This window comes from Malaclemys terrapin, chromosome 8, assembly GCF_027887155.1.
Source record: "Malaclemys terrapin pileata isolate rMalTer1 chromosome 8, rMalTer1.hap1, whole genome shotgun sequence".
NCBI classification, from domain to species: domain Eukaryota; kingdom Metazoa; phylum Chordata; order Testudines; family Emydidae; genus Malaclemys; species Malaclemys terrapin.
In genome coordinates this window covers 38,446,224-38,459,467 of record NC_071512.1, presented here as the reverse complement: position 1 = coordinate 38,459,467, position 13,244 = coordinate 38,446,224, and the positions used below count along the sequence as shown (strand labels likewise).

The following is a 13,244-nucleotide window of genomic DNA, read 5'->3' as shown; positions in this document are numbered from 1 at the left end:
GGGCTGGATGTGTGTGGCCGTGTGGACAGATAACAGCGTACATCTCTGGGGGCGATGTCTGGGGGGGAGGAGTATGAGCTGGGGTGCAGCCGTGCAGTGTCGGGGTGTGGTGTGCGCACCTGTGTGCTGGGGGGGGGGGGGGGGGGGGAGAGTGGAGAATTGGCCCATCTCCATGACTTCGAAAGTAGCAAGCCTGATCGCTGGCTCGCTGGAGGGCGGGGTGGTGTCTCGGCTGCTCCTGGAGTCTCTTCCCCGCTTTCCCTTTCAGCTAGCACACAAATACTGCAGACCCGCGCGGACTCCCGGTGTGACCCCCTTGCTCCCCAGGTCACAGTCTCTGGGCTTCCCTTCTACCCGCTCTCATTGCAGCGGTGCTCACAGAAGCTTTAAGAGCTAAACCAACCCTTGCACCAGCGGCGAAGGGGGCTGGGCGGGAGGAGCGGAGCCGAGCCGAGCCCCAGTTGGAGCATGCGAGGTGGAGGGCGGCTCTACCCGCATCCTCCCGCAGCGCCCCGCTCAGCAGGCCTGGGCTCCGGCACAGGGCGCTGTAGGGCGTAGCAGGCGGTGGGTCGGTCGCTCTGTTCCTGCCATTCACACCCCTCGTGCGCCTGAGTCACGCTGCTTCCAGGCACAGAGCGAGTCTGTGGGCGGCTTCCGAGCAGCCACTCGGCGCCGGCCGGCTGGCATGGCCCGGCCTCGCCCAGAGGGACCTAGGCTGTGCTGCGGTGGCTTCACTCTGCCCCGCGGAGTGCTTTGGCTTGTGCCTCTCACGTGCCCCAGGAGGCGCTGTATAGCCCCCGCCCCACAGCCCCATAACTGTCCAGCTGCCAACCCCTTCCAGCGGGGCGGGCAGGGGAGGGGGCGATTTACAGACACTCCTGCCGCAGTGATTCGTCCAAGCCCCTGGGAGTCGGTGGAGGAGTCGGGATTTCCTGACGTCGGACACACACAGAACGGGGACTCCTGGCGAGCACCCCTGGTAGAGGGCCAGGCCTCTCTCCTGGCGCCATCCTCCCTTCCCGGTCCGCCAGCAGCGCCAGGATTGGGATTGTGCCAGCTGTTGTCACAGTTTCCGGGCTTTAACCGTTCTCCCCGTCTGCAGCTCCTTTAGGCAGAGATGAGGGCTATACTTGCAAGGGGATTTACAGGTCTAATTGCCACTTTAGGTGCCTGAATCCAATGTTTAGATCATCAGCCCCCTGCTCAGGTGCTGCCTAACCTTGCGGAGCAGGATAGCACAGTGGTTTGAGCATTGGCCTGCTAAACCCTGGGTTGTGAGTTCAATCTTTGAGGGGGCCACTTAGGGATCTGGGGCAAAATCAGTACTTGGTCCTGCTAGTGAAGGCAGGGGGCTGGACTCAATGATCTTTCAAGGTCCTTGCCAATTCTAGGAGATAGGATATTTCCATTAATTTATTTTTTATTTAGGTGCCTAAATCCTCTAGGTGCCTTGGTTTGCACTTGTAAACTCCCCATGGTGCCTAAATTACTCTTGGTGGGTATGCCCAGAGCCACCTCCCTCCTGACAGCCGGTGCCTAGCTCATACCTAGGTCCTGGTGGGTTCCTCAAACAATTCCGCTGCCTGCCTCCCCTGCGAGGCCCAATCCACTCGGGTTCTCAGGGCACCTACCAGATGAGGCGCACAAAAGTGGCAGAGACCCTACCCCCCATTGTACCCAATAATCCAGTAGTTGGAGCTCTCACCCAGATTCCAATGCCCTGGGTCTAACGTAGAGTAGGGACTTAACCCCCGGCCTCCCACAAGAATTCACTAACCACCTACCTAAGGGGTATGCTGGGGCAGAGCTTTCTCTATCTCTCAGAGGAGTAGCCTGTTAGTCTGTATTCACAAAAACAAGAGTCCGGTGGCACCTTAAAGACCAAGATTTATTTGGGCATAACCTTTCGTGGGTAAAAAACCCACTTCTTCTCTATCTCTGTTGTTGAAGGTACTTGATAAAAATACTTAAATACTCCTTGGCAGGGACTTGGGTCCCAGAGGAGTGTCCTGGCCACTAGGTTATGCCCTGGATTCCGTTTGTGCGCTCTCTCCGACCCAATGAACACTTAAGTATTCTATACAAAGTTGAACAGCTTCCTCAGGAGAGCTTGGGAGAACACCGATTCCTAGATACGCCTTGGCCTGCTGGTTAGCGCGCTAGCCACTGAGCTATTGGGTATAAGAGGTGACACCATCTGTTTTTCCCGAGAATGGACAGAACCCTTCTCCTCATCTGGGCTCAAGGGCCCCCGCGCTGCCTGGCTGATAGATCTTAAGGGAATTCCCCTTTCATTCAGCAGCTCCGGGTGGGTAGGGACTGGGAGTGCTCGGGTCCTGGCAGACAAAAGCATCTTTGATCTAAATTGCACTGACCCGCCGTGGAAATGGCCCGTTTTTCAGCAGCTGGTGGGTGAGTTTAGCCGCGGGCTGTCACGAGTTTGCTGGCTCCCATGGTAGAGGCTGCGGGATGATCCCATCAGGAAAGTATGGACGCGCGCCGCGTTTTTCTTTTCAAGGAGAAATGTAACAGCATCCTCTCTGCGCTCCCCTCCCCCGTTGCCACTGGCACCCCCCGTCTCTCTCGTTCTGTGCATGGGCCCCCGCCTCCTGCAGGCAGAGAGAGCCATTCAGACTGGATGTGCTCCGCCCATCCCCCCTTTTCTGCATGGAGACAGAGGCCGTTGCTGCCTTCAGGGATTGCGGCATCTCCGTGGTTAATTCATGGCAGCTGCCCTCGCAGCTCCCCACGTGAGATGCAGGGAAGGCCCTGATCCGGAGCCTCATGTCTCAAACCCAAGTGCCGAGCGCGAATGGAACCTTGATATTTCCCTCCCCCGTTTGCTTTTCCTGTCACAGCCGAAGCGTTTTTATCAGAATCTCCCTTTTCTGCAGCGCCTCCACAGAGCCTCGCCCGCGCCTTAGGTTTGCAGCCAGCTGCTGAAATGTTCTCTCCGCAGGAATCCCAGGAACAAGCGTCGCCCTATGGACCTAGTGCTCGCATGTCCCCAAGGCTCCAGCTCGGTTCTGCTCTCCTGCGATCCCTGCCCTGCACGCGCACACTGACACAAAAACATAAGGTCCAACCAACAGAGACAGCCCCATTCTAGCGTTCGCTCTGCTTAGGGGGAGGGGAGGCGATAGCTCTGTCTCAGAGATGCCCAGTTTTTCTAAGCAGTCATTGGCACTGGAGAATGGAAGATTTTGTTGCTATGACAACGATGGTTTAAAAGCGAGAAGTGAAGAGAAATCTTTTCGCCACAAACAGCCCCTCTCACGGAGACAGTCTGGGCTCGGAACAAAGGTTCCAGAAATACTCGCTGGAGGGCTTCCAGCTCCGCTCCCAGTCACACATAGCTCGGCCTGGCAGCCACAGCCCATCGCACACGAAATATGTATTACTCGGAGTTCTCTGGGGTGCACACAATTTATGCTTCTCCCGGCCTCATGCCAGCAGCCTTTTAATGGGGCCGAAATAACTCTTTGAGCTGTAGAACCGCCTCCCACGCACAGTCCGGTTGCCCTCTGGCAAAGGAGAGGCGCCAGGGTACTGAGCTGAGCTGTCACCCACGGGCCCAGCTGTGATCGCAGGGAGCAATCAGGCATGTGCCCCCGTTGCTGAGGCCTGGGTTTTCTCACTCGGAATGTGCGGAAATCTGAAGGTGTGTATCCATGAGACACCTCGGAATAGCAACGCCGGCAAACCGCAGCTTCCCGATTGAGGTCACCTCGCCCCTGCAAGCTCCAAGGCAGGGTGATATTTCTGACTGTTTTTCTAACACTTCCCGTCTCCGCTTCCGCACTACCTGATTAAACCATGAGCTCAGCCTCTCTGCAGCACCTTCTCCTCTGCCTGGAGACACGGGATGCAGCAGCCTGCGCTCACTCGTCCTCATGTTTTTCCTGTTAACCAGTTACTGAGAATCCCTCTGTCCTGCTTCCTCTTCCAACCCCGCCACATCTGCTTAGTGTCCTACATTCCCTCCCGGCTTGTCTCAGCCGCAGCCAAAGAGGGGTGATGTGTTTTCCTTTTGCTGCCTTTGTGGTCATGGCCATTATCCGGCAATAACCTTCTCTGAGTCACACGATGTTTTTCTTTCCCTGGCCCTTAGGCAGAAGGCGCAGAGCCCTGTTTTACTTGGGCTGCTAAAGGCACTAGACCAAGAGGAGCGGAGTGTGAGGGGTCAGACAACAATAGCGGGGAAGGCAAAAGCGGTGGCCCTAAAATATAGTTTGAAGGGTTGCATGATCCTAGCGGCAGTTGCCAGACGAGATGGCTTACAGCTCTCAGCAGCAGGTGTGTGTAGCGCCTCAACCCTCCACCCCAGAGATCAGACATCTACCCGATATGTGCCATCGGTCCAGGCAGGTTACTGGATGGCTCGTTGACGATGTTCTACACCCATAAAGTCTGGCTGCTGTTCCTGGGTATCACAGACCCCCAGAGCCCCGATCCTAAAATAGCAGGCCTGTCTGCTTGTCCTGGGCGGGCCAACAATCCCGTGCCTGCCAAGCCAGACCCGGCTGCAGTTCAGGGGTCTCTACAGTGTGCCAAGATTTGGAGAGCGACAGGGGTTGTGCAAGTGTAAGATGTGATGATGTCTGTGTAGCATAATGTGTCTTGTTCCTGACGCGCGGCTGACTCCGGCTGCGGGAAGGCTGAGATCCTGCACAATTAAATAAGATGTCATTAGACAGCGCAGCACTGCCGGGATCGATAGGAAATTATGCAGATTAAACGGCAGGAGATTTTTAAACGGCACTTAAAGGGAGTAGAGCCGAGCTAGGCATTCAAGGCCGGTTAATGGAGCGAACACGTATCGACGTTCCATTTACTGCCCAGCCCCTGGGGAGCCGCACAAGGGGCAGGCTGCCTCAGCGAGCCCAGTGCGAGCCTGAAAGGGGAAGGGGCTGCGGGGCCAGTATCACAGCACCGGGGAGACCAGATGGCGGCAAAAGGCCTTGCCCAGCCCCGGACGGAATTCAGCGGGGAGAAAAGTCCCCAGCTCCAGACACCAGCCTGTTGAGTCCCCACGCCAGACTGCCCGCTGCCCCACAGACACGTGACAGGCCAGTAGATCCTCGCTGGACTCTGTTGAAGTGTGTGTCAGGGGGGGGGGGGAGGGGGGGTAATGCGGTGAGCTCTGACAATAAAATTGCAGCGTGCGTGAGATGGTTCTCTGGCTGTCCACAATCAGCTCCCTTGACCTTTAGCTGGGAGAAGCCAATGTCCCTGAGTCAGTGCAATTTAGAGCTCGTTATGAAGCAATCGCAAATCTGAGGCCAAAGCAGAGCGAGAGGGCAGGGCCCTAGAGCAGAGAAGCTATACAGGCGCAGCCGAGGAGAGAAGTGGGGATGGGCGACCCGTATAAACAGCTAAGGAAAGAAATCAGCGTGATCAAACCGAGCCTCTCCTTCCTGTCTAGTTGTAGCATTATCTGCATTTCGCAACAGCTTACACCATTCCTGCTGTGGCTGGGCAGAGCCAGGGCAGCCACGACACGATACCTGCAATGACCGTCACTATCGGCCACCTCCACCAGCCCAGTGCCCAAGGAGCCCAGCGCGCTGAGTACAAACCAGAATTCCTGAGAGCAGAAGGGCAGTCACCCTCAGGCACAGGAAAGGTGCTGCCAGCCGGGGCAAGACGGTGTACTTGAGATGGCAGAAGAGAAAGAGCCTGACATTCCTCGGGGGCTTCCTTTCTCCCCACAGCTAGTCAGTCAGAGATTCGCCCCCGTGGCCAGACCAGGCCCTAATTCTGGGAGCCCCCCCTCCGGCTAGGGGATAGGCTGTGAAAGGTGTCAGCCACCCAGGGGTGCTAACAGCCCATCCCACCCAGACGTTCTCAGAGGGCTTATGAGCTGGGGGGGGCAATTGGCCGGGGCCCCACGCCCCAGGGGCGCGACTGCGCTCGGAGCTTCAGAAATGTACAAGGCGGGGGAAGCGGGGGCACGTCTTAGTTTCCGCCGGGGAAAGGGGGGGGGTCTAATGCCGGCCCTGATCGCTTGTGAAATGTCCCTGGTGTGTTCTGAAGTTAGACACTATTACAGTCAGTGCCTTGGGGGCACAGGTGTGGGAGCGGGGGCCTGTGTCCCTCGTGTTACCTTTATTTCACCTACGGTGCCTTTGAGGGTAGATCCAGGCACCTGGGGGGCTTTGGTCCACAGCCTCTCAAGTACTTAGGCTCTTACAGGACAATGAAATAAATGGGAATTAGGTGCCCACATACTTTTGAGGATCTGGGTCTTTCAGCTTGAATCCAGCCCCCCCTCCCCCCCGTTTAACTGTGGCAGGGAGGGGTCTTCTGGGGACGAGCGCCCTTTTTAATGGTTACTGCCCCCGTTAGACTGGCACCAGCTCATTGCCACGGCTCAGACTCCGCAGACTCGCCTCTCACATTAATTCTGCTCTAGCTCAGCCATGAGTTATCGACCGAGTCCACCCGTCCCTGCAGCCCAGACACACTCACTCGCCTCTTTGCTTCAGGCTGGCGCCAGTGAGCAGCCGGAGCTTTGAGGCTCAGGTTCCCCTCCCCAGCCTCGGCTTCGCAGCTCACATCTGCAGCAAGCCACTCCGCTCTCCTCGTTGGCTGCCTCTGAGCGCTGCTGCCTAACCCGGGCCCTGGGTACCCCCTCCCCACACAAGCAGCCCCGGCAGGCAGCAGGAAACCGCTCCAATGTACGTGCTCCCGGGCGTTCAGCCTGCCCGAGCACAGCGGAGGCACAAGGGCAGGGCGTGGGACTCTTTCCTTGCACCCAAATGACCGGTTCACTCCGCGAGGGTTCCTGATGCACGGGTCGTTTCCCCCCACCCCACCCCACCCCCGCCTGATGTATAGGCCCCTGCGCCTTAGGGACAGAGGCGGGGAAGAGGTGAACCTGGGCACGCAGAAATCTACACCTCCGAAGGGCGCGTTCCAGGCTGAGTCCCCCAGCTAAAGGAAGGGGGGGGGAGGGGGAGTGCTGGCTCTGCAACTGATGGGGGGGAAGAGAATAGCACTGTCAGTGACTGGGAGGGGGGATCAGTGGGGCCTGTGATTGATGGGGGATGGGGAGTGCTGGGCCCCGCTGTGATTGGAGGGGGGAGAAGAGACCCCTGTTAGTGATGGAGGAAGGGGAGAGGCAAGCACCCTGCCAGTGACAGGGGAGGGAGAGCACTGGGACCTGTCAGAGATGGGGAAAGGCGAGCATGGGCCTTTCATTAACAGGGGACTGGGAGGGCTGGGTCCTGTCAGTGATGGGGGTGGGGGAGAGAAAATCACTCTGTGACTGAGAGGAAATGGAGGGGAGGGCTGGGTCCTTTCGGTGATGTGCGGGGGGAGAGAAAAGTACCCCATGACAGATGAGGAAGGGGATTAGGCTGGGCCCTGTCATGTCACTGTTGAGGGACGGAGGAGAAAAGGCCCCTGACAGTGATGGGGGTGGTGGGGAGAGGATGCTTTCAAGGATGGGTATAGGGAGGAGGGAGTACAGCTCCCTGCTAGTGATAGGGGATGGGGAGCGCTGATCCCTGTCAGAGATGGAGGAAAGTGAATACTGGGTCTTTCATTAACAGAGTAGGGGAGTGTTGAGCCCTCTCCAAGTTGGGGGAGCAGGAGTGTAGGGCTTTGTCAGTGATGAGGGGAGAACAGCACCCCATCAGTGATGGAGGAGGGGGAGGGCTGGGCTTTGCCACTGATGGGGGAGAGGGAGAGGAAACCACCCTGTGACTGATGAGGATGGGGAAGCCTGGGCCCTGTGACTAATGGGGGAGGGGGAGTGCTGACCCCTGTCAGAGATGGAGGAAGGTAAGTGCTGGCTGCTGGGTCTTTCATTACCTGGGGAGGGGAGCGCTGAGCCCTCTCAGTGTTGCGGGAGGGGAAGAGTTGGGTTTTGTCAGTGATGGGAGAGGGGGAGAACAACACCCTGTCAGTGATGGGGAGCGCTAGGCCCAGTCACTGATGGGGTTGTTGTGGTGGGAGAACATTGGGGCCTGTCAGTGATGATTGAGGGGGGTGCTGGAGCCTTGTCACTGACAGGTTGAGGTGGTGATGGAGGGCTGGTCCCTGTAACTGTTGGGGATTGGAGTGTTGGGGTGCTGTGCCCTGTCAGTAATGGGGGAGGGGAGTGGGGGATGTTGGTTCCTGTCAGTGATGTGGATAGGGGTGGTGGAGGAATCCTGGGCCATATCACTGACTGGGGAGGGGACTGGGGGAATGCTGAGCCCTGTCAGTGACGGGGGAGGGGGCTTAAGGAATGCTGTGCCCTGTCAGTGTGGGAGAGGGTTGGTGGAATAGCACTGGGCCTTTTCACTGCTGGTGGTAGAGGTGGTGGGGTAGCAATGGAAGCTGTCACGGATGACTGTGGGGTTGGTGGGGGAGCACTGGGCCCTGTTGAGAGGTGAAAGTAAGCCGATATGCCCCAGTACAGCATACCAGCAAGAGCCGGTGCGCCCTACCAGGGCGGCCTGATTTCCCCAGACGGCAATTAAAGGGCCTGGGGCTCCCAGCAGCGGCTGGAGCCCCAGGCACTTTAAATTGCCGCCAGAGCCTCGCTGCTGGAGCCCTGGGGTAGTGGCAGTGGGGCTCCGGGGGGTTATTTAAAGGGCCGGGGCTCTCGCTGCCTCTACTGCCCTGGGCCCTTTAAATAGCCGCCGGAGCCCTGCTGCCGCTACCCCAGGGTTCCCAGCTCTCTCCCAGCGCTCTGCCACGATTACACAGCCATGTTAAAACGGCAGCACTTTAATGTTGCCAGTGTAGACTAGCCCTAAGTTTGCAGTACTTAGAATGCTGTTACTCCCTTCACTCCATGGATTCCCCTCAGGGAGCTGTCTGCATCCCTCGTAGTCATGTTTTTCCAGGGGCCACAGAGGCCAGGAGACCAAGCACCAGTGCTCAAGGGATAATTCACAGTTTTCACTACATTACACGGGAATAAACCCTGCAGCATGAGCCTCTGTATCACTTTCTGAAGGTTGAATGATAATTTACTATACCCATTCTAGTCACCTAAGTCTGCTGCCTAGATACAGCAGTCACATAGAAAGTCATGCAGACAGGCAGGCAGGCAGGCAGATAGACTCTCTCAGGAACAACTTTACAATCAATTCAGAAGAAACCATTTTATTATTTTTTCCCAAAGAAAAAAAGCAATATAAATATTAGAGTATAAAACTTGCGTGTAGCACATTGAACATTGGTCTATATGGATATAAGAAGGATATAAGCATTTATATAATATATAAGTATAAGTCAATATTAGACACATTGAAAGGACAAGTGTGTTTCAGTTCACATACACTTAGAGCACAGATCACACAGAAAGAAGATAAAGAGAAATTGAAAATACTGATGTCCACAAGTTATTTACTGAGATAAAAATAACACACCACTAGTACAAAACACTCTCTACACTACCTCAGATTGCTGATTAAAAGGAAATATAAACACTACAATTCATCTACAGTACTTCTAGAAGGGTCACATAATAACTACATTAGTTTGTATAAGCCTTACTAACTGTGTAAACTGTTTCTAGTGCAGCCACCGCAGAGGGTGACTGGGATCAGTACAAAAATCATACACAGACAAGTTCTTCGCATAGACAAGTTCTGTTTCTCTAGACACAAGGAGATAGCAATTGGCTAACGAGGCATCAGTTAGTGCACAATGCTCTGGTGAATACTGCCGGAGGCTGGGCTGCGTCAGGCCAGGCAAGCACACTGGCTGCTTGGAGAAAGTTTAACCTGAGTGATCATAGAAGGCTGGATCTTCTCAGGTGAGTTATTCATTAGAAGTTAAAACAATCCTGGCATCGCTATCCCTGTATCTTTGTCCTTGCCTTCCCAGGTCCGTCCCACTTACTTTGATATGGGAAGCCAGCCCAGTGTAAAGGGCACCCCCCTTCTCTAGCTGAAGAGGGGCTTAAGGGTACAATACAGCCTTCCTCACTGACTAGGTGCTTGTGGGGACTCAATGCCAAGCTGACTTGATGCTAAGGGCACATTGCACACTCTCTCTTTGCTGTGTCTGGACCAACAGTGAGCAGAGTACATAGCTACAAAGGGTACATAGTGGAGAGACCCTACTTCCTGACAATCCTATTCTATCAATGTGGTAAAAATCCCAATACCAGTGGTACGAACAACAAGGCAAAGTCTTGTCCACATTTCTGACTAAACCCAGTGGATTTTGAGTCACATCTAATTGCTTGTGTACAGTTAGAGTCTGGGCTGGAATGAGTGTGTGGTCCGGCAGTATCCTTCACGGTATCAGAATCCTACCTCTTAGTCACCTGACTGACCTGGGCCTTCCTGTGAGCATTTCCAGAGAAGCTCTCAGGCTCACTGGCTTTGCAGTGAGTGGCATGTGCTCAGCTCCAGTTCTTGGTTCCCTTATCTGTGAGTATGGTCCCTTGGTCTCATCAAATCAACTGTCAGTTACTGAGTATCCAGTTCTGAAGGCCAATGAACAAAGGCTGTTCCTTGGCTGCTCTGCATAGACATGGAATGTGCAAATCTTATCACTGCTCTAGGCCAGAGCAATGACTCTTTATAACACATTGTGCCACTTATTACTGAACCCCACTCCCAGATAGACACTGCTTGGCCTGCACTGAGACTCACTTATCTGACAGTGTATTTACACCATGCTGTACATGCATGCAATGATGACTTCCCTAGATCTGGTGGAGTTAGCTGTCCTACTGTAGATGTGAGGTGAGTATTTTGCATGCAGTTCAATGTGCAGAAATGTGAAGCATTCAGTCTCTATTCCATACAAATAGATCAGAGTTTATTCTCTGATAATATCATTCCTTGGTATGGACTTAGTTATTTCATTGCTTTAAGGAGCTGCAGCTCCTTGTTCTCACAACAGGGGACTTAGACTTTCTTAACTTTAGTTCCAGGAAAACATTAACTGTACATATAAATATTTACTGCAAAGAATTGAGGAGATGAATTTGCTCTTTAGTGGCCTCTAAATCAATATGGGACAGGTTTTGTATAGCTCAATAATGCTAGTGGCATGCTCTGCACTTAGATCTTTTCCACTGCAGTTTGAATGCATTCCCTGTCTCTCAGACATCATGATTTTTGTTTCATATTTCAGGCCATCACTGGTCACACTTAAAAAAAAATGTTTAAAATGCATCTTAGCCTTATTCCCATAGGCTCATGCAGTGTAAACACTTATTTCATTTAGGATAATAGGTAAACAGGAACTGAAGCACTCCCTACCAACTTCGTAACTAGGAATCCATTTCAAGGTTACTCAGGGTCAGATTCACTAATGGAAAATTAAATATCAAAATCTGGAACATGGGTTCTAATCTGGGGAACTTTTTTTTTTAAATGATCTAAGGTATATAAATAAAAAAAAAATCCATGTTACAATTATTTACACTGGGCAAAGCCAAGTACAAGCCTCATGGCTTTCTTGGACCATTCTGGAGCAAACCAAATCCAAAGACATGTTTAAAAGGTTTTACATCCTTGCACATTAAATTACCCAAGTGATAGTATAAAATATTAGTTAGTATTAACAGGGCACTTGGTTTTTGTTTTGTTTTGTTTCCAATTATTTTTCATCATGAGGACTAATAGTAGGAGCCCCTACTCCTAGCTCTGATGATGACATACATTCGTTGTATTTCCTGCTTTTTCATCACAAAATTCACATTCATCCTCTATCCTAAGCTGTGATTTGGGGGAGTGCTGGAGGGGTCTGCCCTGTTGGTCTAAGCTGTTGATGGTCTGTCAATTCTACTTCTTCTCCTTCTTCCCAGACTTCTTCTTGTTTCCACCTGAAGAGCCTGAGCTCTTCCCATCTCGTTTACCTGAGGAGTTGGAGAGGGTTGCAGTGCTGCCGGGGATGTACACATTCTGCCTGTAGTCAGGGACGTGCTGCAGTGTGAACTGGGGGCCATACCTGGTACTGAGGCCCATAGTGCCGGCTCCTCCTCCCAATGTAGAGTTCCCATCAGCTGCTTCTGCACAGGGAACAGGAGGGAAGACCATTAATATCTACAAGGGTGAAATCTCAACTTATTATTAATTATTCCTATTACAGTAGAGGTTTCAGACATCAACCAAGATCTCGGGGCCTTTTGTGCCAGGCACTTCACAGATATATAGTGAGAGAAAGTCCCTGTCCCAAAGAGCTTGCAATATACATAGACAAGAAAGACAATGTCACATGGGGGTCAGTGGGAGAGTCAGGCAGTGAAGCCAGATCTCCTGAGTGCTAGTCCAGAGCTTCAATCACAAGATCATCCTTAGATTGTGCAAAACTGTAATGTTTCATAAGAGGATGAAGGGCAGATTAATATACCAAGAGGAGCAGATCTGTTCAAAGGCTCTTGGCAGAAAGGGGGCGATTACAACATGGGAACAGAATGGGAACACAAATGAATTACTACTGATGAGCCAATACACTGACAGTAAAATGAGTTTCTTTGGATAAACAGAGGTAACTTTCTAAACCAAAATATCAGAGCCTTCTATTACAGAAGGATAACTATTTATCAGAGCAGCACAAGACCTGCTGTCGCATGGGTGTCAGGAATAGAGCACAGAAGGCATACGGGGCAGCAGCAGCAGCTCCAGTAGTGCATATCTAAGAATGGGGAGCAGGGCACAGGGCCAGGGAGGTGGGAAAGCAGGAGAACTCCTATCAACAGTTAAAATCCTTACTTCCACCTCTCCAAAAAATCACTCTCAAAAGAGAGGGGGCAGAGGCAGGTCAGTTCCTGGAGTTGGAACAGTTATTTGGTGCTCCCTGATTAAATGAGGAGTGCAGCATCTGATCATCCCATCCCTATTTCTGTTCAGGACACGTTGCTGCTAGTAATGGTGCTGTCATTTACATGTTCAGGACAGTGCACTAGGAAGGTGATGGAAAGAAATCCTATGGGCTAATCTGATCTTATTGCTGAACTCTTAGGTTTGGAACACCTACCATTTGCCAGTCTGGTATTGGCACATCAGTCATTGTTGCATGGCTGCTCTAGACCCATCACTAGCTAGCCTCAAGGGGCTAGCATAGTCACATTTTGCTCCTTGCCTGACAAATTCAATACCTTTCACCTTGGTATACATCTGCCACCTAATATTCAAAATACTTTCCTTTCCCATCCAGAGAAACCAGAGCATTATAAAGGTATTTAAACCAACTACTCAAGCCATAACTATTATGCACTATGAAAATTCCATCACTGGGTAATGTCATATGTAGCAGTTCTTTCTAACCACTTTAACCCTGGC

The 13,244-nt window shown here is 52.7% G+C and overlaps 1 protein-coding gene across 1 annotated transcript in view; it reads right to left on the bottom strand.

Moving 5' to 3' along the window:
* Positions 1–9,081: 9,081 nt before the first annotated feature.
* LOC128841919 (protocadherin gamma-B5-like) overlaps positions 9,082–13,244 on the bottom strand; it is a 226,322-nt gene continuing 222,159 nt past the window's right edge. The window contains exon 5 of the mRNA XM_054037440.1: positions 9,082–11,971. Within this exon, the coding sequence (XP_053893415.1) occupies positions 11,745–11,971 (227 nt within the window). The 3' untranslated portion in view covers positions 9,082–11,744. The remainder of the gene's footprint in view (positions 11,972–13,244) is intronic.